Source organism: Epinephelus lanceolatus, chromosome 12 (assembly GCF_041903045.1).
Source record: "Epinephelus lanceolatus isolate andai-2023 chromosome 12, ASM4190304v1, whole genome shotgun sequence".
Taxonomy (NCBI): domain Eukaryota; kingdom Metazoa; phylum Chordata; class Actinopteri; order Perciformes; family Serranidae; genus Epinephelus; species Epinephelus lanceolatus.
The window spans coordinates 28835791-28861570 of NC_135745.1; the positions used below are offsets into that span (position 1 = coordinate 28835791).

Here is a 25780-nt window from a genome sequence, read left to right on the forward strand (position 1 = left end):
GAAATAGGGTCCAGGTTTAAAAAAAAAACATAGTTACCCTTTAATGTTTATTGTTATGGATTACACAGCTCAAGCAAAAGTCTGATAATCAAATTTCATATTGAATAGAAATGAAGGAATGGTAGAAGAAAGGATTTACTCTAACTAACGGTGATGTTACAGTATCACAGTGTGATTTGTGGCCCAACAATGCCAACACACTGGAATAGTCCTTTAAATACACTGCTCAAAGTGTGTGGGCTGGCATCAGAAATACGCCACACTCTGCTACAGTGGAACAACTCAGAGAGGGACCACAACATGACTGCAGTACAGCTCAGGCTCCTCTAATAACAGAGGAGTTAAAGCTGAGCTGTGACTCACAGCAAGCTGCCGCACAAGCTCTTAATACACAGCAAGAGTCATGGAACTGTCACAAAGTGGGAACACACTCACAACGCAGAGCATATTTGTTTTTGAGACGATAAAAAAAATATATATCTCAAAACTCCTCTTACCCATTTGACCCCAGCTCGTCTCTCTGGTCATGCAGATGGACTTTGAGCGGCTGTTTGTAAGAAGACAGGAACTACTGTAAAATGGCCACCAGGCCCACTCCACTCACCCTCTTCAGTCTCTCAGGTGACTCACAGTTCCGCTCACGCAGGGCGATTGGCCAATGTGTGTGTGGAGGGGCGAGTAAAAGCTTAAACATTAAACCTGAACCACCCCTGTGCTGGTGCTGACTGGCACCATTAGGTTAATCTGTGGGAGAGAACCAGAGAGAGAGGCTGGAGCTGTTGACATTCATAAAACTGCAGAGAGGAGGTGGTGAGCTGACCTGAAAATGATGCATGTGACCCACAACGGGTGTTTTAAAAGAGCCTGGATGACCACTTAGGCTGCTTGTGGTATTAATCCACTAATTAATACTGCCTGTGTGTACAGATACAAGCCGAGCATTGTCTATTAATACTTTAAAGTATCGCTGATATCACTTTGAAGCATCAGAAACACTGGCTTGTCCACAAGATTACACTTATTTTTAGAGACAAGCATGTGTTTGATATCAGCCCTGTGATATCAATTACATCTCCTATCTAAGATCTGTGAAATACTGCTTTATCATCCCGTCATTTATGAATAATTCATCCTCTTCTCAGCTGTGTCATATTGTGGTGTTGCCACAGAGGGAGCGGGGAGTGTTTGGCACTAGAGGGCAGCAAGCTCCTGTGCTTCTCACTGAGACAGTTCATCGCCACCTCGCTCTCTCTCCATCCCAGTCACCGTCTCTCTGTTTCTCACTTACTTTTCCTCTGCTGCATTTAATGTTTCCAAACCTGGCTAACCCTGTGAACATCAACTAACACCCGTGCTCTTGTATCTTTTCACCGTTTCTTCAGTCACATGTAACAGAAGAAATTAGCAGCTAAATTAATAAAATACATCATTTTGAGATATTCTATTGTTTCCATGTAGCAAAGTACAGTTGGTTATTTCAATATAACCTGCCAATATCCAGTCTATCTTATACTGCAACATCACCTTCAGCAATAACTGCATGTCGTCTCTTCATTAAAGGAGCACTGCGTAAAGTTTAGAGGGATTTAATGTCTTTTGGAGCTGAGGATTCCAGATTGCAACCAGCTGAACTTGCTTCAGTGTTCATCAGTTAGAAGGTTTTTACCAGGAGCCAAATTATCCACAGAAGTCTCTTCCTCTTCAAAACAAACAGACCTGGTGATTTAAACCAGTAGAAATGCTGAATAAAGCAGTTTTACATGACAAATCAATGTTTCTCCAATGCTGTTTGGCATGTCGAAGTAGGGACGCTAGCCCAGCACTTCAAAATGTATGCTCACCTTACTTCTGGTCCAGATGTTCAGGAGGTTTTTACTGGAAGCTGAATTATCCGCAGAGATCTCCAACTCTCCAAAACAATCAGACCTGGTGATTTAAACATGTAAAAACGCTGAATAAAGCACTTTCACATCGAAAGTTTGTGTTTCTCCTACGCTGTCAGCTCGTCTAGCCCAGCGCTTTTTACCGTTTACCATTTACCAACACATTCTCACTTCGCTCTGACCTCGTCACATATTGACGTTTGATCATGGACTTTTCTCGTCCATATACGACGTGCAAGGTACCCTGGGTGCGTTGGTTGTTGACGTTCCGGGACACCGTGTCAAGTTCTGCCTGTTACATGCATTGTCTTCTTTCAAAATACACTTCTGTTTTCACAGGAAATTTAACGTTTACATACAGTCTCTTTCAAAATAAATGCACTACGTCGATACAACAGCACGAATTGACGTTTTTTTCCTTTAACAACAAACACGTGGTTGGGTTTAGGAAAAAGGCACACGGTTTGGTTTTAGAAGCTTACAGGCTCCTCGGGTGAAAGTTGGTGTTTGTTGGACCCATCCACCACCCCTTCTGCCTGCTCCAGTCAGACTTTCACCGTCTTAACTTTCGTCCTTGTCCCATCACGTTTCCCACTGACACCGCCCGGCGCCTTTATACTATCATGGCAACCGGCTGTGTATCATGCCGGCGTTAAAGGATGCCACTGCTAAGTCACTGCCCAAGCGCCAAATTTCAATGACTTCAGAGTGAGACCAGGCTCTTTTTACCAAGAGCTTAATTATCCGCAGAGGTCTCTTCCTCTCCACAACAAACGAACACAGTGATTTAAACCGGTAAAAACACTGAATTCCAGTTCCTCATCACAAATCAATGTTTCTCCTAAGCTGTCGGCTCGTCTAGCCCAGCACCTGCTGATGTGTGCTCATCTTTTACTCTGATAATTTAAGATCCAGATGTTCAGGAGGTTTTTACTAGGAGCCGAATTATATGCAGAGGTCTCCTACTCTCCAAAATAAATGGTCCCTGTGATTCAAACTGGTAAAAGCACTGAATAAAGCCGTTTTCAACACTGCTCAAAAAAATAAGGAAAAACATGAAAATGCAAATTGCCCTTTCTAAAGCCAGTGTTTGTTTGTCTGTTCCAGGCTACTGTAGGAACATGACGGTGCAATATGGTGGACTCCGTGGATGAGGACCTGCTCCCTATGTAGATATAACCAGCTTATTCTCAGGTAACAAAAACATCAAAAACAATTCTTATTTTCAGGTGATTCTACACTAAAGAATACATACTTATTATATTATATATCCTGCTGAATCACACACACTGAACCTTTAAAACTGAACCCTCTGTGTGTGACTCTAGGATTCACTCCTGCCCCATAATGTGACGTCACTCTGTGCCAACGAGTGAGCAGCACTGATTTTCATGTAGAGAAAGCTCAAGGCAAGGACATCTGTAGTGACCCCCCCCCCCCACACACACACACACACAGCAGTACTCATAGCCAATACAGTACAGTAAACACATAATGCAACCCACTTTCTCAAGTGAGTACCGAGTCCCACCAGTGGCCCTGGCCCGCGGCTACCTCATCTGTTGTTGCTGTGCATGTCCTCTACTGCCGGCGCAGGTGCCTGCTCAGCTGCAAGTAACGTGCAGAACAATGTGAGAGTCACGTATAGGGAGTGTGTATAAAGGCAAAGGCCTAACATGTACAACTGTTACATAAAAGAGCATACATAGCATACAATACAGAGCATACAAATTTAGCACAGATATTCACACGGTGCCAAACATACTTTAAAAGGTAACAATGGAAAACACTGAGTGAGTAATGGAAATGTTAAAGGAAAATATCAGGAAATACGCTTCATTTGCTTTTCTGCTGAGTTAGATGAAAAGATTGAGACCACCCTTGCGTATGTTAACATGACGCAACACCTGGAGACAATTAGCTTAGCGTAGCTTAGCATAAAGACTGAAAACAGGGGGAAACAGTTTGTCTGGCTTTGCTCAAAGCTCAAACAAGACGTACGCCTCATTTCCACTGCATGATTTGGCTCAACTCAGCTTGACTTACTCTTGGTCGCAGGTGCTTTTATGTATTTTGTTTTCCATTGCAGATCATCCCCTCTCAGTGTAGGCGGGATTTTCAGCCAATTGCCACAGCGACACTGCGTGAAACTGCCATGACATTATCTTTAACGTGACATTGGCTGAATCTTTTCATCGGCAACCAAACCAAGGAACATCTGCACTTTGTTAATTGTACTGTGTAGTGTACTTAGTGTATGCCTAGCATTTTTGAAAATATGGATTGAGTTCATTAAAAAATTACGGTTGCTACTGAATGTAGCCTGGCTAATTAAAAATGGCGGGTCCGTGCAGGCTGTCCTGTGTCATGGGGTCCGTCCCAAGTCTCTTAAATTACTGCTAGTTATCTTACCTAGCCGACTTTGTTAGCTGTTTATCCCCTCCCACCTAGGAAAAAATGCGAGGAGCTAGCGCTAGGAGCGATGAGCGAGCATTGTCGGTTTAGGAGACATGAGACGTCCTTTCCACTGGAGCGTCACATGAAGCGATGTCCATTCCTGATGACGGCGGCACCGCTGGATCTGCTCCATAAAGCAGCCAGCGTCTGGTGTTACTATGGGTACATCCCAAGTCTCATTATATTCGCTGACCAAAACAGTAGCCCCCACCCCCCGCTATCATGACTCTGGTCACACACTTTTGCATGTATTACCATTGTTATTGAGTCATTTGTTGAAGTTTGTGCAATTACAGAATGGTCTGTAGCCCTGCTATTCCACTGTCACTGTGATGAGCACGATCATTCAATTAACTCACCATCATTCAACATAGTCAGTGAATCATTGCAAAGAATGCATGTAATGGGTACTTACTCTTGTACTGTTTCTCCGCCATCTCATTCAAATGTGCCAGATGTAGAGGGCGGGTATTTATATGTCATGGCGTTCAGCTGAAAAACTCTTCCGGATAGGAAGCTCTCAACCATCCTAGCTCGTAGCTGCTTAAAGCTTGCTGCTAGCTCCTAGCGCTAGCTCCTCGCTGCACAAATAAGAGACTTGGGACGGCCTAGAAGATGGCGGACCTTGAATGACTTCCGGTTCAAGCGAGGAGCTAGCAGTAGCACTATAAAAATAAGAGACTTGGGACGGACCCCTGCTAATGATGGTTTTCTCTCACCAATCAACGGTCTGCAGTGTTTAACTCCACCCTCTATTGACTTAGTCCACTCAGAACCTCGACCAAGGTGGAACCAGAGACAGTACCAGGTTCTATCTACAACTCTTGCTGATGGAAATCCAAAAAAGGGCACATTATTTTGAGTCGTGCCGTACTATGCAGTGGATATAAGGCATACTAATGGTTCTGTGAGGCTGTAACTAGGCACAAAGATGCTGTCTGACATGGAACAGGACGCAGCATTAGTGGCACATGTGGCCGAAAAGTTGACGTCCCAGGGATGAACTTACTACCACCAGATCTTCTGCATTGTTGGTCCCATAGAGCAAGTGCACTGCAGACTTTTGCCAGCCAAGTGGCTAATTTCCAATTCTAGACTTCTTAAATGTCATCGGACCAAATCGATCAACTCCCGAAAGGAAAACAAATCATTTCGCAGAGGTTGTGATGTGCTCAAAAAAATTTAGCCACTGATTTACAGACATCTCTTTCCCAATGTAAGTCTATGGGAAAACAAGTCTTCTGGGGCCCAATGGCATCACGTGACGGACCCAGACGTTGTAACTAACTAACAAAATTGGCTTCAAAGCCCAGTGCACTTCCTGGGGGTCCAAGCTAGGCTTAGCTAGCTTCCTCCAACTGTAGTTTCATATTTAACAGATAAGAGAGTGGCATCCATCTTCTCATAACTCTCAGCAAAAAAAAAAAAAAAAAAAGTCTGACTATGCCTTTAAGTCCAGACGAGTTTCAATAACAGAAAAGGAAATTTTAATCTCCCTCCTCGTTCCATTGATACACAAGAATCCTTCACTGAAGCTCTTTGGACTTGTTTTGTTTATTGATTAACTATAATGTCTCTAAAGCACTTTAATTTCCTTTATTGAATATAGAGCAATTTATTTTATCATATTCTATTTGTCATTGTGTTTTAATTTACTTCGTTTATTGTGTTTTAAAAAGTCATTTGAATGGATTTCTTTGCCTTATGTAAAGCACTTTAAATTGCCGTTGTGTTTGAAAGGTGCTGTACAAATAAAACTGCCTTGACTTGCCTATACTGTAATTAGCCACTGACCTCCGTGCATTCTGGCCTTTAACAGTGGCTTCACAGTTTTTATTTCTTTTGCTGTATGTGGTGTGATGACAGTAAATCTAATATATTCCTTTCAAAGAGGTCAGAGGTATTGATCGCTGGCCTGACTCTGTGTGTGTCATTAAATAGCGATGTACTGGGCGATGCAGCATTAACAGATGAGGCAGTCGTGAGTGATGCAAGTATTAGTGGCTGTATGGAGAACATTAAAACTGATTAAAACCAGCATGTGTGAGTGATGTGATCAGACATCTGAGTGTCTTACCTCAGCTGAAATGACTCTGTCACGCAGAGGACAAATGGGAAGCTCCTTGTCTACATTATGTGTGTATCAGGGTGTTCACATACATGAACACTTTCATGCTCAGAGTCCTGACACATGGCTTAACGGCTCAGACAAAAAGGCTCTTCTCTTCCTTCGGAGCTAAATGAAGCAGGGAAGTTACGGCAGCCTCCAACAGACAACCTCATTTGTATCAGTTCATTCGGCCTCAGAGAGAGAAACGAGCAGCAGAGGAACAGATACAGATAGGTAGAGATAGAAAGAGAAAAATGATTGATGCTGAAATAAATGACACTCTAAAAAACATTTGCTGGAATGAAAAGGCCCTTCACACCCACTCTCCACCACTACAGCACTGTGCATAAAAAAAGGCCCAAAAAAAAACCACAAGATCAATACTCATATTCTCTCTGATTTCCCCAAGTGTATGCCAAACCACGTTAGCTGAAAGTGATAGGGAGGGCATTAAGCATAATGCAGCTGCTAGCTATTAGCTCCCAGGGCAGACAGGGAGAAAAGTGCGGCCTGTGGTAAATTCAATAAATGACTTCCAGTGCATGCTGCAAGCTGTCCCCGAAGGACCTTTTCACACTCTAGGATGATCCTCAACACCCTGCAAGCTAATTCCTCCCTCTCCTGCCCTTCCTCAGTCCGAGGGTCATCTTCACTCCTCTGCAACCTGCATCCTCTTGTCTTTCCTCGCTGTGGACTTCATCTTCAGTACCCTCTAGGGGAGGTCTCAGGTAATTTTATGCTTCTTTTCTTGCCTTTCACACTTAAACACAAGAGTAAGTAGTAGCTGGACGAATTAACTGTGCCCATTAAGACTTACATCGTTACAGGAGGAAATGATAGAAAGCTTACCTGCCCAGGACATTAACTAAGCCGGGTATCTGTGGCTAAACTGGACCTAATTTACCAGTTTTCCACTTTGGCTTTCATCATGAAACAAGATTGTGTTAGTGTGTGCTTAAAATCACACATGATCCTTGTTATATTTTAAACAATGGGCCTCACACAGGAACAACCTCCTAAATTTATATTTTCTGTCAAGAGAAAAAATAAAGAAGTCAGCTCCAGATGCACCAAATGTTCTCAGCCATCTGAGTCTGCTCTTACCCAAGTGCACTGAATGATGAATCCCACCTGAACATAACTAATTAATTAGCATAGGTAACGCCCCCTTAACACTGTGTAAGGGCAGGTGTTATGTCATGTGCAAAAATACTCTGGCACATGCCAAGAATGAGAGAGGTGCCACCAAAAATGGCTGTAAGAAGAACTTGGTGAAATCGCAATGTTAAATAAATCCAAAGTAAACGTATGATTTTCCAGAGTGTCAGTGCTGGAGTTAGAGGAAAATCAAAAACCTAGTGATATTTGTGATGCTGTAAATGTCGGGTCATCAGCTACCACACTGTTAAAACCAGTAGTAAAAACCCTGCACTGAAAATGTTAGTTTGGTAAAAGTATGTATGTACAATCAGGAGTATGTACTAAAAATTAGAAGCAGTCAGTGCAGTAAAAGTCCTCATATTTGAGAAGCTGGAACCATGAAATGTTTTGCATTGAAAATGACTTAAACGATTATCAAAATAGTCACCAATTAATGTTGTAATCAGTTGACTAATTGTTTCAGCAGCACTCATGGGTGTGTTACCAAACAGGCCTACCAGGCCCAGGCCAAGGGGCCCCTAAGCCAGAGCCTCTGCATAAAGTCCCGGATACAGATATGGTGAAAAACACTTAAACAGTCTAACTTTTCATGTGATTTCTAACATGTAAAATGTGTTCAGATGTAAATCTCAGACTTTACTTTACCCTAACTTAAAAAAATCTTAAAGCATTTCTTGTCAGAGGGGTTAAGGATAATTTATACTCCTTAATGTACGCAAATAGATGAGTCTGTTTCAAACATCTTCCATGCATCTTCTCTGATGGCACAGTGGCATGCATATTGATGATGATGATTTTATACCTGATATTTATAACTATGATTTTGTCTCGTCATTTTAGTAACTTTTATTGTATATTACTGAATTGTTTGATTCTATGATCTATGGATACATTGCTGCTTGTTTCTTCTTACTGTGTCTTGTAAGGTGTCCTTGAGTGTCCTGAAAGGTGCCTATAAATAAAATGCATTATTATTATCATTATTATTATTAACAGATGGCACTAGAGTGCAGAGTCAAAAGTTTGCCCCAACAACAAACAACATGATGGTGGATGAGGTAATGATATTATACCTTAAACGGAGGCAGTGTTGCCTTAAGGGGAAGGTAACAATTTGTTCTGTTTCACCATTATATACATTTCCTCGCCGTCTCCTACAGTCGTGTCTTGCTTGAGCTACACCGTACTGCCTCCAGATCTCCGGTACTCCCTTTCATCCATATCCGTAAGCTTTCAGAAAACACAACTACGGATAAAACTAATACAAAGTACGCATCAAACGTTGAGCATAAATTAACCCTTAGTCATCATGTCAATAACAGCACCAAAAGTGCTAAAAAAAAAGAAAAACTGTGACGATGTCACACCAAAGAATGATACACATTAAGAGAGTATTTCTCTCCCCTCAGTTTGTCTACAGGGCTTTAGATGGGCTGAGCACTCAGTTCTGTGGGGAGAAACAACAGAAGGTTGTACCTGCCCTGGGGGGTAGGGGGCCACTTAAGCGTCTGGGCCCAGGGGCCTGTTGCATCATAATCTGCCTGTGGCTGCACTTAGTTGGTGAGCAAAAATCTTAATTTGTAAAGTTGCCAGTAACTAAAGTTATTGAATAATTGTAGTAGAGTATAAAGTGCAATATTTCCCTGTGAAGTGTAGTGGAGTAGAAGTAGAAAGTGGCATGAGATTAAAATACTCAAAGTAAAAATACCTGAAATTTGTATTTAGTTACATGCCACCACTGGTCAGCAGAGTGACGTAAAGTACCTGAATTAAAGGAATTGGGATCAATTGACCAGGTACAGTAGTACTTTTTAGCCCATAAATTTAATCATTGCAAGTAATCTAAAACATAATCTAAATGTGATTATATGATAATGCGTTCTTTTTTTGTTCCTCAAATTTAAAACCTGTGTATCCTTGCATTGGACAGTTGGAGGGCTTTGGTTTCTTGGTAAGAGTACTCTAAACCACTCGAAAAAGGCTCTCTTCCCTCGGAACACTGGTGAATCCCGGGTATCAGTGGGTGCTCATGAAATTGGAACAAATTGTGGATACAAACAAAAATAAGAGAAGATTTGTTTGTGTATTGCGTCCTGCACGAGGCCCAATATTTCATGTAATGATGCTGTACTCATAAGGGAGGGCTGGGGAGCAGAGGAGCTGTGTTTCCACTGCTGCATGTCTTTGGGGTTGTATAGCAACAACTGCAGGGTGACTGACTCTGCCACTCTTGCGGGATATCGGTCTGCTGCCAACTCCCTTCTGATTTGGCTGTAATTAACCAGGCTGAGCCTTGTTTGTGCATGCCGACATGAATAGTAGCTTGTTATTTGAGCATTAATGGCTGTGTGTGTGAATGTGTGTGTGTTAGTGTGTGTGTGTGTCTCTTGTGTACAGCCCATAGTTCACCTTGGAACAGCGCCTCAGCAGCTGTGTGTCCTCTGGAGCGATGTTTATGTTTATGTCAATACATCCTCCTGTAATCATGTTTTAGGATGTCCCTGCCTCACAGTTTTCCAGGAAGGGACGCGTGATGTCTGTCAACACATGTGCCAACTCACCTTTCACTGTCACAATTGGCTTTAAGCTGCTGCCACTTCCCTTTTTCCTCGGGTGGACCTTGTGCGGAAAAAAGTTTCAGATTGGAGGACAGGAAATTGGACGGTTAAAGTTTCATCTACAGCTGCCAAAAAGAAGAAGAGAGCTGTGGTCATAGCTGAAGATAGTCTTTAATGATTTGACCTTGGTGTCTCTCCTTGCTAGGACAAAAGTTCACCTGCAAAATGAAGGAACAGCGAACAGCATACAGAGAACGTGTTAAACCCATTTGCCATCCATTAAAAGTTGATTTATTCCAGTGCTACTACGTACATTATGCATCATGTGGCAGTGTACACAGAACAATGATTGGGTTACATTTCTTCACTTTTTGGGGGGTTGTTCACTCCGTTATTGTTCAGTAGAAGTGTGTTCTGATTCCTGCTCTATGAGGAAAGCCTACTTTTCAGGATAATAAAAGACTCTGGGATGCGTTTATCACTTTGACTCACCTACCATCATCGGAATAACATCATGAATGTCCCTCACTTCACTACAAAATACTGTGCATTTTTTTTATTTTCTGGTGGAGAAAATCGGGTCACTATTAAATATTGGAATGGCGTTTTGGCAGGACTTTGGTGGCGACAGCATAGACTGAAGAAACCTTCACAATAACAGAACCTGATTATACCTCCGTGAGCAGGAAAACAATGTGTGAAATTAATAAAATGTTTAATTTGTCAGAATTTCAAATCCTTTCTCGACGTTTTTCTACTGCACACTTGCACCCAGCTACTTTCACCATTTGTCCCGTTTACTTTGTGACATCTACAATGAGGTCATATTTACAGGACACCCACTCTCGCTGTTCACAACCCACTTGCAGGCCAAAACAGACGTCTGTCGGTAAATGAGCTCTCATCTTCTCTTTTTTTTTTTCAATCTAGTCTCGCCCTCTTAACACCAACACCATCACATCTCTCTGGGGAAGACACTCCAGCATCTGTGATCCCTCCTGGTGTAACTGAATATTACACACTGAGTGCAACATGGAACATGACCTGGGGGTTTCCCTGCTTCTTCCTTCCTTTCTTTTTGTTTTGTTTTTCTCTCCATTCGAACCACTCAAAGGTCTTTGCTGCGGGCCATTTGGAAAGCCTCTTTGTATGTGGGGGACTGATGTTCTTAACAATGACAGATGACAAACGCAAGGCTAAACCTGCGATGTAATGAGGAGGTGGAAAGCTTAGATACGAAAAAGGTAGGTAAGGTCGCGATTAAGCGGATAGTCTTCCATTAGCCGTCCTGACTTATTGGACAACTCTGATTGAAACGGAGACTGTAACAGCATGATAGATCCCTTCACACTGGAGGGGTGGAGTGCAGCACTGTACGAAGAAGTGGCGAGAGGTGGGGGCAGTAAAGAGTCATGCTTCATCAACTCAAGTTGAAAAGGAAAAAAGCTAATATTCATGCTTGATTAAGTTCCACTCATAGCAAACTGAATATGTTCTTAAATGAAGTGCTCTCTGGTCAGTCCAGAGCCTGTGGGAGAGCGGACTCACTCGCCGTCTCACAGGGTTTAGACTCACCCCAACAAAGCAGCTTGGAAAAAATTAAGATCTAAGAAATAATAACAATAATCCTATTTGTCTGTTAGCTTTAGGGACTACAAAGATGATTCTCAACACTATCATCCTTTTGCGACTCAGATTTTCTACCATTTAATCTAGTTCAGGACAGCATGCTAGCCCGCTGACTTCCTCTTCTGCCGTTAATATGCACTTTAGAAAAATAAAAACTCTAAAAAATCCTAAATATTACTCTTCAAGTCAAAAATCTACAAGTCATCACAACTGGATGCGTCACATACCATGCCTTTGATATTTAAAATCTTAGAATCTCTCCTCCATCATGGTGAATGTGTTTCAATGTCTTTTTGAAAGACAAAACAGAGGCCTGATACTGTAATATTAAAGGAATAGTTTGACATTTTGGGAAAATCGCTTATTCATTTTTTCTGCTGAGCATTAGAGAGATGCTTGACACCACTCTCGTGTTTAAATATAAAGCTAGCTAACAGCCAGTTAGCTTAGCGTCGACTGAAAACGGGGGAAACAGCAAGCCTGGCTCTGTATTATGGTAACAAAATTGACTTACAAGTGCTGCTAAAGCTCATTAATTAACTAATTATATTAGGTTTAATTCGTACAAAAACCTATGTGTATGAAAGATAGGTTTTGGTATTATGGGAGACTAGTCTTGTTACCAATGTGATGTTGCCAGGCAACCAACAGACACTCTGTTGGCTGCCTGGCAACCAACAGACACTCTGCTTTTGCTTTGAATGTTATCACTCGGCTTTATCACTGGTTATCAGCTTCACAGATGTGGGTTAAAGGGCCCTGCTAAATCTACTAGTAGGCTCAGATCGTAGACTGACATGACTGCTCCCCAAAACTGAAGCCAAAACATCTTGATCGCCCCCTTGTGGCTGGCTGCAGTATCGGTCATAAACCCCTTCTCCTCCATGTTAGCAGATGGCACATGGGCCAAACTTAAAGATCAAAGTATAGTCAAATAAATTTTTCCCTAAAGATTGTGTCTGTCATTTTAGGTAGGTCATAATACGCTGATGTATGTTCAAGTTTTTAATTAAAAAGTTTGATTTTAAGTAGCTATTTGATGCTATGAGAAGGGGGTTTGGCGTCATGATTGACAGCTGTGTGTTCCAAATGTGGCTATCAATGGCAGTGCTCACAATTGGTCAAACGGTGGGAACTCGATACCATGGTGATCCCTACTGCACAGACTCTGGCTCCAAATGACATCACCAGTGCAAGATGTCAGCAACCATATCTGGGATATTTTGGCTTCGTTTTTGTACAGTGGGAAGAAGGGGAGACGCATTTAGACGAACAGTATCAGCCCAGTAATGCGTTTGCAGTTTCGTTTCAGTTTCATTTTTGTTAAGTTTAGGCGCAAATACTAAGAAGTTAGGTATAGAAAAAAGATCATGGTTTGGCAAATATATTTGTTACTGACGTAACCACAGATGACACACTACGTTACGTAGTTAACATATTGCAATGCTGACTTTATTTTCACACAGGACACGAATCCACACTCCTGGGTGAAAGTCCTGTGTTGTTTGACCCACCCACCACCCCAACGTCCCTCCTTCCACAGACTTCTCACTATATAAACTTACTTCGTCTGACTTTACTCTCGTCATACTTACTACAGCCACTTGAGGTCACCGCCTAACAATGAACACGGCCATCTTCAGACATTGCGTCCACTTTAACCTTTGGGAATGGGGATTGATTTTCCCTGACCAATCACTAGAGACCAACTTACATGCCTAAAAATCTGACGTCATTTTAAGTCGACACTGATGCGTCGCTATGCCAACATATCTGTTTGGCCGGGCTTTTTAGAGAGGAGCGAATAGAAGGAAAGCAAACCCTTAAGTGTTGCGTAATGTTGAGAAGATTATGTTGATTCCATGTCACAATGCCAGATGAATCATTCAACTCAAACTTGGCAGGTTGGGCAGATTCAAAGGTCATGGCCCAGGCAAACGACACTCTGAACCTACTAGCGGATGTAGCAGGCCCCTTCTAACCCACACCTATGAGGCTGATAACCACTGATAATGTCCTTTCAATTGTGATAAAATTTGTTCTGGACTCCAGACTGCGACTGCACAACTTAGATTTTTGGTTTTGTACGATCAGATTGAGTAAGGCTAGCTGTTCCACGAGAGTGGTATCAATCTTCTCATCTAACACTTGGCTGGAAAGTGAATAAGCGTATTTCCCAAAACTATTCTTTTAAATTTGCAGAGGGACCCATTCATTAAAGTTTCTTCAGCACTTTTATTTGTATCCTTTCAGGATTCTTTTGAAATAGCGATCTCTCTTCACCTCATATTTTAAACAGAGAATGCATTACAGAATCACATTACTGCAACTCTCTAGTTCTGCAACTCTAAAACCCTAGGTAGCCTAGTAAAAAAAAAGAAGGAAAATTTAGAAAAAAAACTGAAAGAAAGAAAGGCCACAAACAAAAGTAAACGTGATAAAAATCTAAATCATGTAAAAATCATCAAGCCATCCGAGGAAGGTTGTAATCCATTGTCATTTTTGCACAGAACCATGCAAAGGGGCAGGGTTGGTTTCTCAGTTCGACCAGTGATGCGTGCCCGTGTGGCCGTATACACCAGCAGACCTCAAGCCATGCCATTATCTGAAGACCACAGGAAGCTCTAATTAGTGGTGGTGAGAAAGGTAGACTACTACATATTTCATTGTTGTGTGTATGAGTGTGCAGCATTGAGCTAAAAGTGAACTTGTTCTCTGACAAACACTCACAAATAACCTCTCCGTCGGTCTCACTTTTGCTTACTCTCTGAACTTTTCATTTCCCACGGTGTTAGTAGAAATAGAAAAAAAAAGTTTTCAAAACATTTAGAGTTGCTGTGTAATGGAGGCAATGTTATGCATTACATTAAGACATTTTCTTTAAATTTTTGGAGAGGAATGTATCTGAAAAAGGAATGCAATGCTGTATTCAGACTGTTAACATCGTAAAAAAGCTCTGAAATTAGTAATTAAATAACCCTCTACTATTTATACATTCAGGCACTGAAAAATCACATGTCAATATGTAACTAAAAAAGATAGTCGCTCTCATTTTCCCTTGGTAAGAACAAGGAAGCTGAAACCTTGAAGTTGGCAACTGTGTAAATTTTTCCTACCCAGTAGTAATGCCATATGCATCCCCTTTGCTCTTCTTTTGTGTGACAGTTTCCCCTCCCCCTTAAGTGCATCTTCAAACACTGACCTGAAGTCAGAGCTCTCGTAGCCTCGTCTAAAGCTTTCACCCTAACCTATGGGAAAGAATCCATGACACTAGTCTTTTGAAAGGGAAATCCAATGGTTTGTCTTGCTCTCCTCACCAGACAAACAGATAGACGGACGGATGGGTGGACGGATGTCCTCCATGGCCTCAGAGGGCCAGCAGGTGAGCCGAGGCCCTCAGCTCCACAGACCAACTTCCCCCCTCGTGGTTAAGGACTCTCCGGTGTGATAGCCAGCTCTCACCCCAGCGACCCTGAACTCAGTCATTTTTTAACTATACAAGGGCTTTTACAAAAAAGCTAACTTGAACAGCCATACAATGGCTAAAACATAAACCATATCTCTACTTTATCTCGGTTTTTCAGTCATTTTTAATTTTTTTTTCTCTTTTTCTTTTTTTGGATGCATTTGTGTTTTTTCTTGATTTAAGTCTTTGTTTGCTTTTCTTTGTTCTTTTGGAGTAGCTCTGATCCAGTCCTGTGCTGAGAGGCTCAGTCACAGAGGAATTGGTTTTTGGATTTGATGTTGGGCGAGGAGGAACAGGAGAGGGGATGAGTGGGAGGAAGAGAAAGAGGGCAAGGATCAGGTCAGGGGTCAAGATATGGGTTCATTATTCGTCCAGACATGGACTCGCCAGCGGTTACAGGGACGGCTTTGGATGGGAAAGAATGAGGTGACGAGTTGGTCTGGGAAAAGGCGGGGCTCAAAGGTGATTGCAGAGGGTTTGTCAAGGTTATCCGCTATCAGAGGAGGTGTGTGGTGCTGTGGAGGGAGAGCGCCGCCTACGGGCGGTGGAAGTCCAGGATCGCTCTGAGCGTTCGGAGCGCTCTGAGGCTAGTGAGGCGGGCCGAAAGCGGTGAACAAAGCCGTCCAGGAAGTCCTGCTGCTGCTGGGTTATGGCTTGGGAGATGAGGCAGGGCAGCGCCTGCAGGCTGCCCGTCACCGAGTCCAGCTTGTCCTCCAATGTGCCGATGCGCTTGTCCAGCTCCTCACTGCGCTCCTGCAGCTCTGACACCAGGTCATACATCACATTCTGGGTCTAATGAAGGAGAGAAAGTAAATGTGTTTGGGGAGGTGCAAGAACAGGAGGACAGAGAAGGAAGAGGAGGAGGGCCAGACAAAGGAGGGAAGGACAAGATGAAAAACATGAGCAATTTTACAACTTAATATCCCCAGGGAGAGCTGCAACAAATTTACAGAAGGTACAGTACGTATACATCACAGCGAATACGCCTTTCATGTCATAACTCATCATGAATTACATGAGCAGACAGTCTAAATCTTATTCAGGCCGAAGAGAAGGAAAGAACGACAGGAAGCAGAGTGAAGGGGAGTTGGACAGTTTCAGCAACTCAGCATTGATTTTATCTTCCCACCGTTTCACAACCAGCTTCTCCAATCCATTTATAGCCAGAGAAGGTCTTTAATGCTTTATGTATATGCTCCACACAACTCATTCATATAATGAAAAGCGTCTCTATTATTTAGGCACTTATTGTTCCGCAGTGGATGCAGCTGGGCCAAAGTTAATGCCAGTGGTATCTGCGTGTAATTCCTCTATTCAGACTATGGCTATTGTATGTATTGTAAAATATACAATAAAGCATTATATTCTTTCCTATTCTTTATTTTGACAAAGTAAATTCCATTTGACATACAATTGGTCACCAGCAGTGTTCACAAAATACTTTAAGGCCTTTTTCAGACACCAAAATCAAATTATTTATCATAAGTATAAGCCAGAAATCAAAGGGTTACTTCGCCATGGGGCTTAACAAAGAGACACTGAGCCGTTGAACTACTGTAGGCTGTACACAGATGGATCTGACCATCGAGCAGAGTAAGGGCAAGTAAACACACATTAAAGGAGTCACCCTCAGAACCTTTTAAAATACACACTGGAGTGCAAATGCCATCCACATCAAATGAGGCTGCAGTCATGCACCTCCCTTTGAACCCCCTCTCCGCTCTGCTCTGCTGGGTCAGCTGACGTCTATACAGCAGGACAGAAGCTACCAAGGCATGACTGCATTCACCCTCTCCTTACAGACGGATACTGTTTACAGTGTGTGGTTAGGCTCAGGTTCCCCAAACTCTTACACTGCCATAAAATATTACCAGCAATGGGACTTCAGTCTGTGCTGAGTTTGATTTGATTTTAGTTGACAAATATCAATACACTTAACAACAAAAGTATACAGTAGACTTCAGGGATAGTCCTGGATTTGTTGTCGTTATTGTCTCCAGTGATTTTAGAGCTCATATCAGCTCGACAAAGAATGAGACAGTTGGTCTACATTGAATATTAAGACAATGGGCCCTCCAGTATCTTCCACTCGCCGCAAAGTGGCACACAGCGCAGCGCAACTGTTACTGCTAGTTTCAGACCGACGCAGCGGTCATTTACACAACCAGCGCCCACGTTGTGTAAGTAGCAAATGTACTTTCACCCATCTGTGCGCCCATGGTTGTGTAGGTCTTAACATGAGGTGTGGTCAGGTGCATTACTGGCGTATTGGTTAACAAAAACCTGCTCTAAAGTCAGAATGGTGAAGTATTTTACTACTAGTTAAAGGGCGCATTATTCAGATAGTAAGATGTGACTACATACGTAGCAGGAGGAGCAGTGTAACTTCATTGATTACTTCAGGAGGTAAACATTTAATTCTGTTTCCTCTGCTAATTTTATAACTACAGTTTTTGGCTTTGTTGCTCAGTAGTGCAGTGGTTAGCATTGTCACCTCACAGCAAGAGGGTTCCTTGTTTGAACCCGGGGTGGGGGAGCCCTTCTGTGTGGAGTTTGCATGTTCTCCCATGTCAGCGTGGGTTTTCTCCAGGTGCTCCAGCTTCCTCCCACAGTCCAATGACATGCAGGTTAATTGGTGACTCTAGTTTGACTGTAGGTGTGAATGTGAGTGTGAATGGTTGTCTGTCTCTATGTGTCAGCCCTGTGATAGTCTGCTGACCTGTCCAGGGTGAACCCCGCCTCTTGCACAATGTCTCCAGCCCCCCATGACCCCTAACAAAATAAGTGGTTACGGAAAATGTCCCACGATATTTGCTGCACTGACATTACTGCTCTTCCAGCATTACTCAGCAGAAAAACGCTTGCTTTTTCAATTTGCCAAAGTTGGAAACACTCGAAATGCACTTGAGGTCATGTGCTATAGATCATTTAAATAGGGCCCTATATGTGCTGCTTGGTGCTGGGCAGATGGTGCACAGCTGGTTAATTAAAGTCTTCTTTCCACACAGGTAGTCATGTAATCACTTGTCTGTATGAAAACATTAATTCTACCCACATCAGAACGGAGACTTACCTTCGCCAGGTCCACCAAGGTGTTGGCCTGATCATTGAGTTTCCTCTGCTCCATCTTCACACTGCGCAGTCTGGTGGAGGCAGAGGGAGGTGGGAATAGGAGGAGGAGGGCAGGAAGAGGTGGACAAAGGAGAAAGGGGAGGAGGCGAAGAAGAGTGGCGGAGGGAAGGGGAGAATAGAGGACGGTTTGCAGGAGTGGAGCAGAGAGATAAAGACAGGTTGTTTGGAGGTGATGAAGGGGCAGAGAGGGCCGATAGGGAAGAAAGGAGGAGGAGGAGGAGGAGGACATTTTTATCAGGCATGCTCTCTCACTGATGACATTGAAAAGAGAGAGGACTGCCTGCATGCATCGTAAATATATGTAGGGTACATATCTATATATATACATATATAGAGAGATATATGTATATATATACACAAGCATTCCTGGTCTTGGTCAATGCAATACCAACCAAAACATGCAAAACTGCGGAAGCATACTACGCTCATTTTGAAAAACAAAAATAAAGACCGTGTTTATCATGTTTTATCTGATTTTTTTTTGTTATAACAAGATCTTTTTCTCATAATAGTGCAGTGCTGTAAGTAGCACTTTTTACATTAAAAAAGTATTTTTCGCTGCAACGATTAACAGTCCTAATACTGAGATGATCTTGTTACAACCCAAAAAGAATTTGCTTCTCACCAAGAGGAAAAAAATCTCAATATAATGCCAAAAGGTATTATTACAATGACAAAACATGATGGTTTTTTTCAGTAAGAATGCAATATGCTTCCATACAAGAAAACCCCCCAAAATTTATGTTTGAAATCAAAACATTCCCATCTCTTTCCAAAAGTAAGACGTCAAAAAAGGAAAAAGATGACATGCCCTTTGTCAGTGCTACACACAGCTCAGTGGTAGGACTTCATATATACACACTGGTCATTCAGTAAGCGTGCAGTGACCGTGAGTGACTTTGTGCACAATGAAATGTGAGTCTTTCAGTGTGTGTGTGTGTGTGTGTGTGTGTGTGTGTGTGTGTGTGTGTGTGTGTGTACATGGGTTGATGTGTGTGTGTGGATGTCACAGATAAAAGATGAAACTTGCCAGAAATAAACTGTTTCATGACACTGCTGAACATACGGCAACATAGACATTTCAGATAACTTGCGCAATGATACGTCGGACATGTTTTGTGATGCCTTCAACATTGTGCCTCTTTATCTCTAATCAAATGCACTACGTCCCTGTAAGAACTGTTAACGCTAATGCGAATAATGTGTCATTGTTAGTGGTGGCATCACACAGCCATCATTGGGATGTGTGAGAGGAAGAATTTCCCTGTTCGGCAAATTATGAGACAGGATGACATTCAAGGGCATTTATTCATGTGCAAATCAGTATATAAGAGCGGAGTGAGACCGCTCGCTTACGGCTCTATCTCTGTGGGAAACAGCTTGTATGTGTCTGTTTGCCCGGCTTTGTTATCCCTTATGGCTATCAAAGAATGGGGGCTAAAAGCTAACAGCGCTACTTATTAGTGTAATGCATTATGAGAACAATTTTATTCTACAAAACCACAACCTACGTGTTGTGTGTTGTCTTTTTGTGCTGTCGTCAATGTCATGTGCAAGCTTTGGCATTTGATCTCAAAAAGAAAGAAAATAAAATGTAACAACAGCAAATATTTAAACCTCATACATTACATTACAGTGTGTGTGTGTGTGTCATCACAAAACCATCAGGAGTGTAGGATGATATCTGTTGATGCAGGTTAATATAGCCTCCAGAGCAGCTATATTAATCATGGGCAACATTATACAGTACATCGTAGATGATTATGAACCGCTGACCAGGCCAACAAAGCTCCAAGCTCATTCTGTGCAAGATGCTTTTCCTTTCACACGTTCTCGCCAGACAAACCCTCCACTATCGACACCGGTGGCAAAATGTTGATGCTTTTTTTTTTGTTTCATTCCATTCAAAGGGGGGATGGGAGGGAGAGGGAAGTAAATGGAACACTGAAGTAAAAGAAAAACTGAAGGAAAAAAAAACAATTCAGCATCCAGCTTTTTTTTTTCTCTTTTTTTTGTGGTAACAAACGCTGTTTTTTTCATGCATGTCAAACGCAGACATGGAGAGAGGAGGAGGATGTTGAGGAAACAGTAGGAGGAGGATACATAGAAGACTCAACTTACTTCTGAGCTCTGCGGTGATAGAGCAAAACAAAGACAGAACACAGTACAGAGTTTTAACCTCACAACATTCACGAAACGAGTGAAACCATTACACTTCTCACTGTAAGCACGGGGTAAAAGGGGGTCGGAGGGAGAGGGAGGCGGGGAGGGGGGATAGGAAGGACCATTACACTAGATTGCAGCGTGTGTGCTTGTGTATGTGTATGCATGTGTGTGAGTTTGCATGTGTGTGAGCATAACAATCAAAGGAAATGGTACTCTCGGAGAGGACACTGTAACAAACGCTAGAAACATTCTCTGCTACAGCTGCATTTTGTACATTTATTCCAATGACTCCTCCAATTTATACGACCACATAGGTTGTATGCTTCTACCCTCTGAATACGACCCATGGGAGTATTTCCTAAATTAGCGCTCTTATTGGTGGACGACAGAATAGCTTGTTTATGACTGTTAATGGCTGCAGTTGCACCAAAACTAAGTGGTTCGGTTTCAGCAAACAAAACTCATCGGTTAGGTTTAGAAAAAGATCATAGTTTGGCTTCAAATAAGTATGTTTGTTACTAAGGTAACGTAATGTGTGTCACATTAGAGCTATGATCCTCTGCCCAAGCCTGATTCTGCCCGAACATGGACTGTAAAACTAATGGACTTAGCTACCGTGATGTCACCCATTGGTGTATGGACTCCTGTTTTGAAGCCTCAGGTTCAGCATTCTGGTTGTTACCATCCAGAAGTGACCATATTAGGGCAAGAGGCTGGCACTGTGGAGTAGCGAGGGGTGGATCTGACTGACAAGCCGAAGACGCTGTCAGCAGACAGTGTGTCACTTAAGTGGCCCATCCTTAATAATGGGTAGCTTTACGCCCTAATAAAATGTAAACAGGTGAGTTATATAAAAATTCACTCCTATACAGTTGTCATGGATATAAAATCAACTGTAGAGACCAAAACCCTTTTCTGTACCAGGCTGTAAACATGTTTATTTCTGCTGTAAAGTTGGACATTTCAACATGGAGGTCTACGGGGATCAACTGGCTTCTGGGCCAGCCTCAAGTGGCCATTCAAAGAACTGCAGTTTTTGGCACTTCCATGTTGCAAACCCGACCTGGACTAGGCTTCAATTTCTCAGTATTCCTCTGAGCTTGAACTGGGTCAAGCTCTGGCCAATTTACCAGTTTGTCTTTTAAAGAAATTGGCAGTTCTCGTGCATAAATGCTGAAAGTTGCATTGGACTGAATCAAGAGGCAAATAGAAAGACGAGGGGGACTCAATGGAGATAGAGAGCAAGTGACGAAACAGCGGAGCAACATAGTGGAGGACCGGTGGAGCGAGACAGAGCACGCAAGAGAGGGATGGAAAACGAGAGAAAGAGAGAGCTCAGGGGCTGCAAGGCAACTTGGTTGGCAGTGTTTACTTCTGTCTACCCAGCAGTGAGAGAAAAGTGCTTAACATGCAGCGGAAAGCGCTGATCATTATCTGCACGCCACATCGCCATGGACCGCCGTGCGTACTTGAAGACGCACCAAAGGGCACAGACCTAGTCTCGCCACCAGACAATCAGAGATCTCCGCCTTCTGATAGTCTGGGGACACTCCTTTCTAAAGTGTTTATAACACACTGGTGAAAACGGCCGGCAACAAAGCAATGCCTCTTGCATTTTTGAAAAGGACATGCCTTCTCGGAAATGTGCGCTCCCCCTTTTCTCGTCCGCAAGGAAACAAACACACAGAGAGCTTGAAAATGGATGCCGAGAGATTTAACTCCGTTTTATCAAACGCTCATCCGTGAAGAAAATATTTTTTCCAGCGGATGTCTTAGTTACAACATGATTGAGCTAACTGGAGTAGTTTCATGTCGTATCCGACAACGGGAGGCTTTTAACAGATGACGTCCTGATGTTAGCTTTGCTGCTGCTGTTAGCTGTCCCTGTCAGCTGCAGCCACTGATGCTTTCTAGACATTGTGATTTCCCAAAACTGAATAAATACCACACATAGCAACACAAAACTGCTTTGCTAGCTCAATCATGTTGTAACTAAGATATCCGCTGGAAAAAATATTTTTTTCACGGACTGTTTAATGAGTTATTACCTATTACAGACACCGCTAACGGCTAAGAAATAGTAATGTTTGTTCAATCATTGTGTTTATAGACTTTACAAACATTGGATTAGTCTAAACGGTGATACAGTGATGTGAAAAATGTGATATATATAAACCAGCAGAGCTTTTAGCTATATATATATATATAGCTAAAAGCTCTGCTGGTTTGCTACCCGGAAGTAGGCTATTTGTAAACAACAAGGCGAATCCCTCTATAGCCCAGCCGGACGGATGAGTCATGGCCTTGTAAAAGATTATGTTTGTTTCTTTTAGTTGGCGAGAATGTGTCGCCCCAAACGTGACAAACATCCACTAACTTTGACGGCGTTTTCTGCGAGCGCGGCTGAGCCATTTTGAACCGCTACATGTGTTTCTAGTGGGACTATGTTTACAAGCACAAGAGTTCAGCGAGCCACCGAAGGACCGCCCTGCAGATTTACTATTGGTTCTGCAACGTAAGGAGTTTTTTTAAACTCTGAAATTGTATCCGCCCATCTAAACACAAAATCTGGGAGAAAGTCATCAGTCTTTAGTTAAGCAAAGTGTCTAAAGACTGACTTGTGAGTCTACACAGACCAGACGGCCCAACCTGTCATGCACAAGATGACAGGCTTTTGATATAACAGAGGGAAGAGAAAAAGGAGAAGTGGTGCAATGAAACACATGAGCCCCCACTATTAAGAATTTTAATTTGGGTTTTAAATCGAGCTCGGGCTAAACAATGTTCTGTGGTTCTGCTCAGGTCAGGCTTGGACAGAAACTGTGCAGGTTCATGAAGGCTTTGGCCTGATTTATTGGGTACAATCAAAGCTCTATGTCATGTGACGTACTGTGACATACTACGTTAAAATAGATCAACGCTGACTTTCAGTTTCACACGGGACACGAACATCAGTCTCCTGGATGAAAGTCCTGTGGCTGTTTGACCCATCTAACTCCCCTCCGCTCCACCACAGGCGGACTTTGTTGTTCTTTACATCTTTTCACTTTCACTTCCTCTTTTGCTCTACAATAATTACCACGGCCACTAGAGGTCACCGCCTTCCAAAACTGTAAATATGGGTTGTATTTCTGCTCATAAAAATGACCTACGTGGTCGTATTTTGGAGGACAGTCTCGTTTATTAGCTTTAGAACTCTTAATAATACAGCTTAAGTATTTTTTTTTACCATAAATAGCACTAAAGACAATCACATGGATCAAACATCGTAAGAACTATCTGTCAGTAACATACTGTATTCTTTAGGGCATGCTGAGTGATTCCCCTCAGTGGCTGGTGGTGAACAACGCTGTCATATTTCTGTCAAACATTTTAATACATATTTGATAACACAAAACAAACGCAGTGCAGGACTTACTGGTGAATGGCTTGGAGAAACTTGCGCTGGTGTTTCCGCACCTTGGCGTGATCTATCTTCTTGACCAATTTAGTGTGTTTGTAGATGAGCCATGTTTCCCTGAGTACATTGGCAGCTGTGTTCTTTACCTGTGAGGCAAGGTTGAGAAAAACGTAAGATGTACAATAGCTTTAGGTTTGACATCAAATTTGAAAGTCAGTGGTCCATGATTAATGTTACTGTCTGAAAATATTACCTACAGAGAGAGCTGAAATAGGGCAAGTTAGAAAACTTTATTTGTATAGCACTTCTTTAAACAAAAACAACATAAAACCACCAGAGTAATGAATTGTAATGTTATTAAAATGCCGGCCTATGCAGGAGGGGTTTAAAAGCAACATAGAGTCAGCTGATGTGATGCTGAGGACCTTTACGTTTCAACAAGGCACAAAAAACACATGAATATGGTTGGGACAAGATCAAGTCTTGGCTTAAAATACACCATTATGGGGGCATAATGATGTCTTAGTAAAAAACAGTTTATTTTCATGGTGCAATCCCAGCTGGAAAAACAGCGACAGGTCCCTAAAAACCACCTACGCTCGGTTGCCAAAAAGCCACTGGAAAAACAGTGATGAGTCACTAAAACAAAACAAGTTTTCTTGTCTGTTGGTCTCGAACAGCGGTCTTGCCTATGTGTCTCGTCATCCACCATCCCCTAAAACTCCTAATGACATAGTCAGCTCATGTACTACCTCACTTTAGAAACGTTGATATGTCACAGGATAAGCAGCAATCAGTATTTACTTTCTTTTCTACTTTCTTACATAGTTTGACTTCTTTAGGCCTCCATCAGGTGTTTTGACCCTAATATACCTGCTTGCAGATCTAGTTACAGTCTTCAGGCCTCTAGAAACTGAAATTTAAATGAACAGCCTCAAAAATCGAAAATCACTCTCTGATCGAACCGTTTCCAACACATATTCATATGCAACTTGTTATGTTAGATCATATAAGTCAACAAAACATTTGTTTATAAAGCAGTGGTTCCCAACTGGTCCAATCACGGGTTCCAGGTTTCTACTTGGTCATCAGTTCAAGGTCCACACAGTTTAATACATTCAGCATCATACTTGAGGGTGGCCATGTCGTCGAACTAGTTTGCTGTGTCCAACAAGTAGCTGTCCATTAGTCATTCACTCTATGGCAGGAAACACTTCAAAATAAAAGCGCTGTGACACATTTGTGAGTCACTTATAGTCCATTCAGAATGGAACACAACCCACACTTGGACCATGACCCACCAGTTGGGAACCACTGTTTTAAATGGTTATGAACCAAAACTAAGGGCGCTTGTTGCAGTAAAACAAAACAAACAAACAAAAAAAAACAGCAGAGCATTATCACAGTTACATGCAGTGGAATACTGCAATACTCACTCGTTTGCAGAGTTGTGTGTCCATCATGAAGTTGTGGACATGTTTCTCAGCCTTGGTCAGCTCCAGCTTCCTGGCCACCACTGCAACCACCAGCGCAGTGCAACCAGCTCCCTGTTGCACAAAGACACGGTCAAGCAAGCACACACAGCAACATTTTGTTTGTGAGCTTTCAAAATGCAACTTTACTACATTGATAATATAAAATGAAAACCAGTAAAGAAACAAAACAAAGCAGCTTTAAGTCAGGGGATGTCATTTAACCAGGAACAGCTAATTGCATTTGGCATTTTCCTTAATCTTTCCTTAAACACCAACTGAAAAAACTGTGACAGTTTAGTAAAGCAAAATAACTTAACTATGCTGTGTTCAAGGTTTACTGAGT

The 25780-nt window shown here is 42.3% G+C and overlaps 2 protein-coding genes and 1 long non-coding RNA gene across 7 annotated transcripts in view; 1 reads left to right on the top strand and 2 right to left on the bottom strand.

The window, feature by feature from the left end:
• ocln1 (occludin1) overlaps positions 1–728 on the bottom strand; it is a 33955-nt gene extending 33227 nt beyond the window's left edge. The window contains exon 1 of the mRNA XM_078172854.1: positions 498–728. The gene's annotated coding sequence lies outside the window, so the exon portion shown is untranslated. The remainder of the gene's footprint in view (positions 1–497) is intronic.
• A 22-nt stretch (positions 729–750) lies between these two features.
• On the top strand, positions 751–3322 carry LOC144465098 (uncharacterized). Its single transcript, XR_013492453.1, has 3 exons — positions 751–810; positions 2991–3077; positions 3212–3322. It is a non-coding gene; the product is annotated as an uncharacterized LOC144465098 (long non-coding RNA).
• A 6999-nt stretch (positions 3323–10321) lies between these two features.
• The window catches only part of kcnn1a (potassium intermediate/small conductance calcium-activated channel, subfamily N, member 1a), an 80313-nt gene continuing 64854 nt past the window's right edge, over positions 10322–25780 (bottom strand). For 4 of the 5 annotated variants that reach the window (XM_078173213.1, XM_078173211.1, XM_078173214.1 and 1 more), the window contains exons 6-9: positions 25399–25509; positions 23981–24108; positions 18338–18407; positions 15375–16056 (exon numbers count right to left, since the gene is read on the bottom strand). In XM_078173213.1, coding sequence (XP_078029339.1) covers positions 15751–16056; positions 18338–18407; positions 23981–24108; positions 25399–25509 — 615 coding nt within the window. In that variant the 3' untranslated portion in view covers positions 15375–15750. Of the gene's footprint in view, positions 16057–18337; positions 18408–23980; positions 24109–25398; positions 25510–25780 lie in introns of all 5 variants that reach the window. The other variant, XM_033650397.2, reaches the window with a different exon arrangement.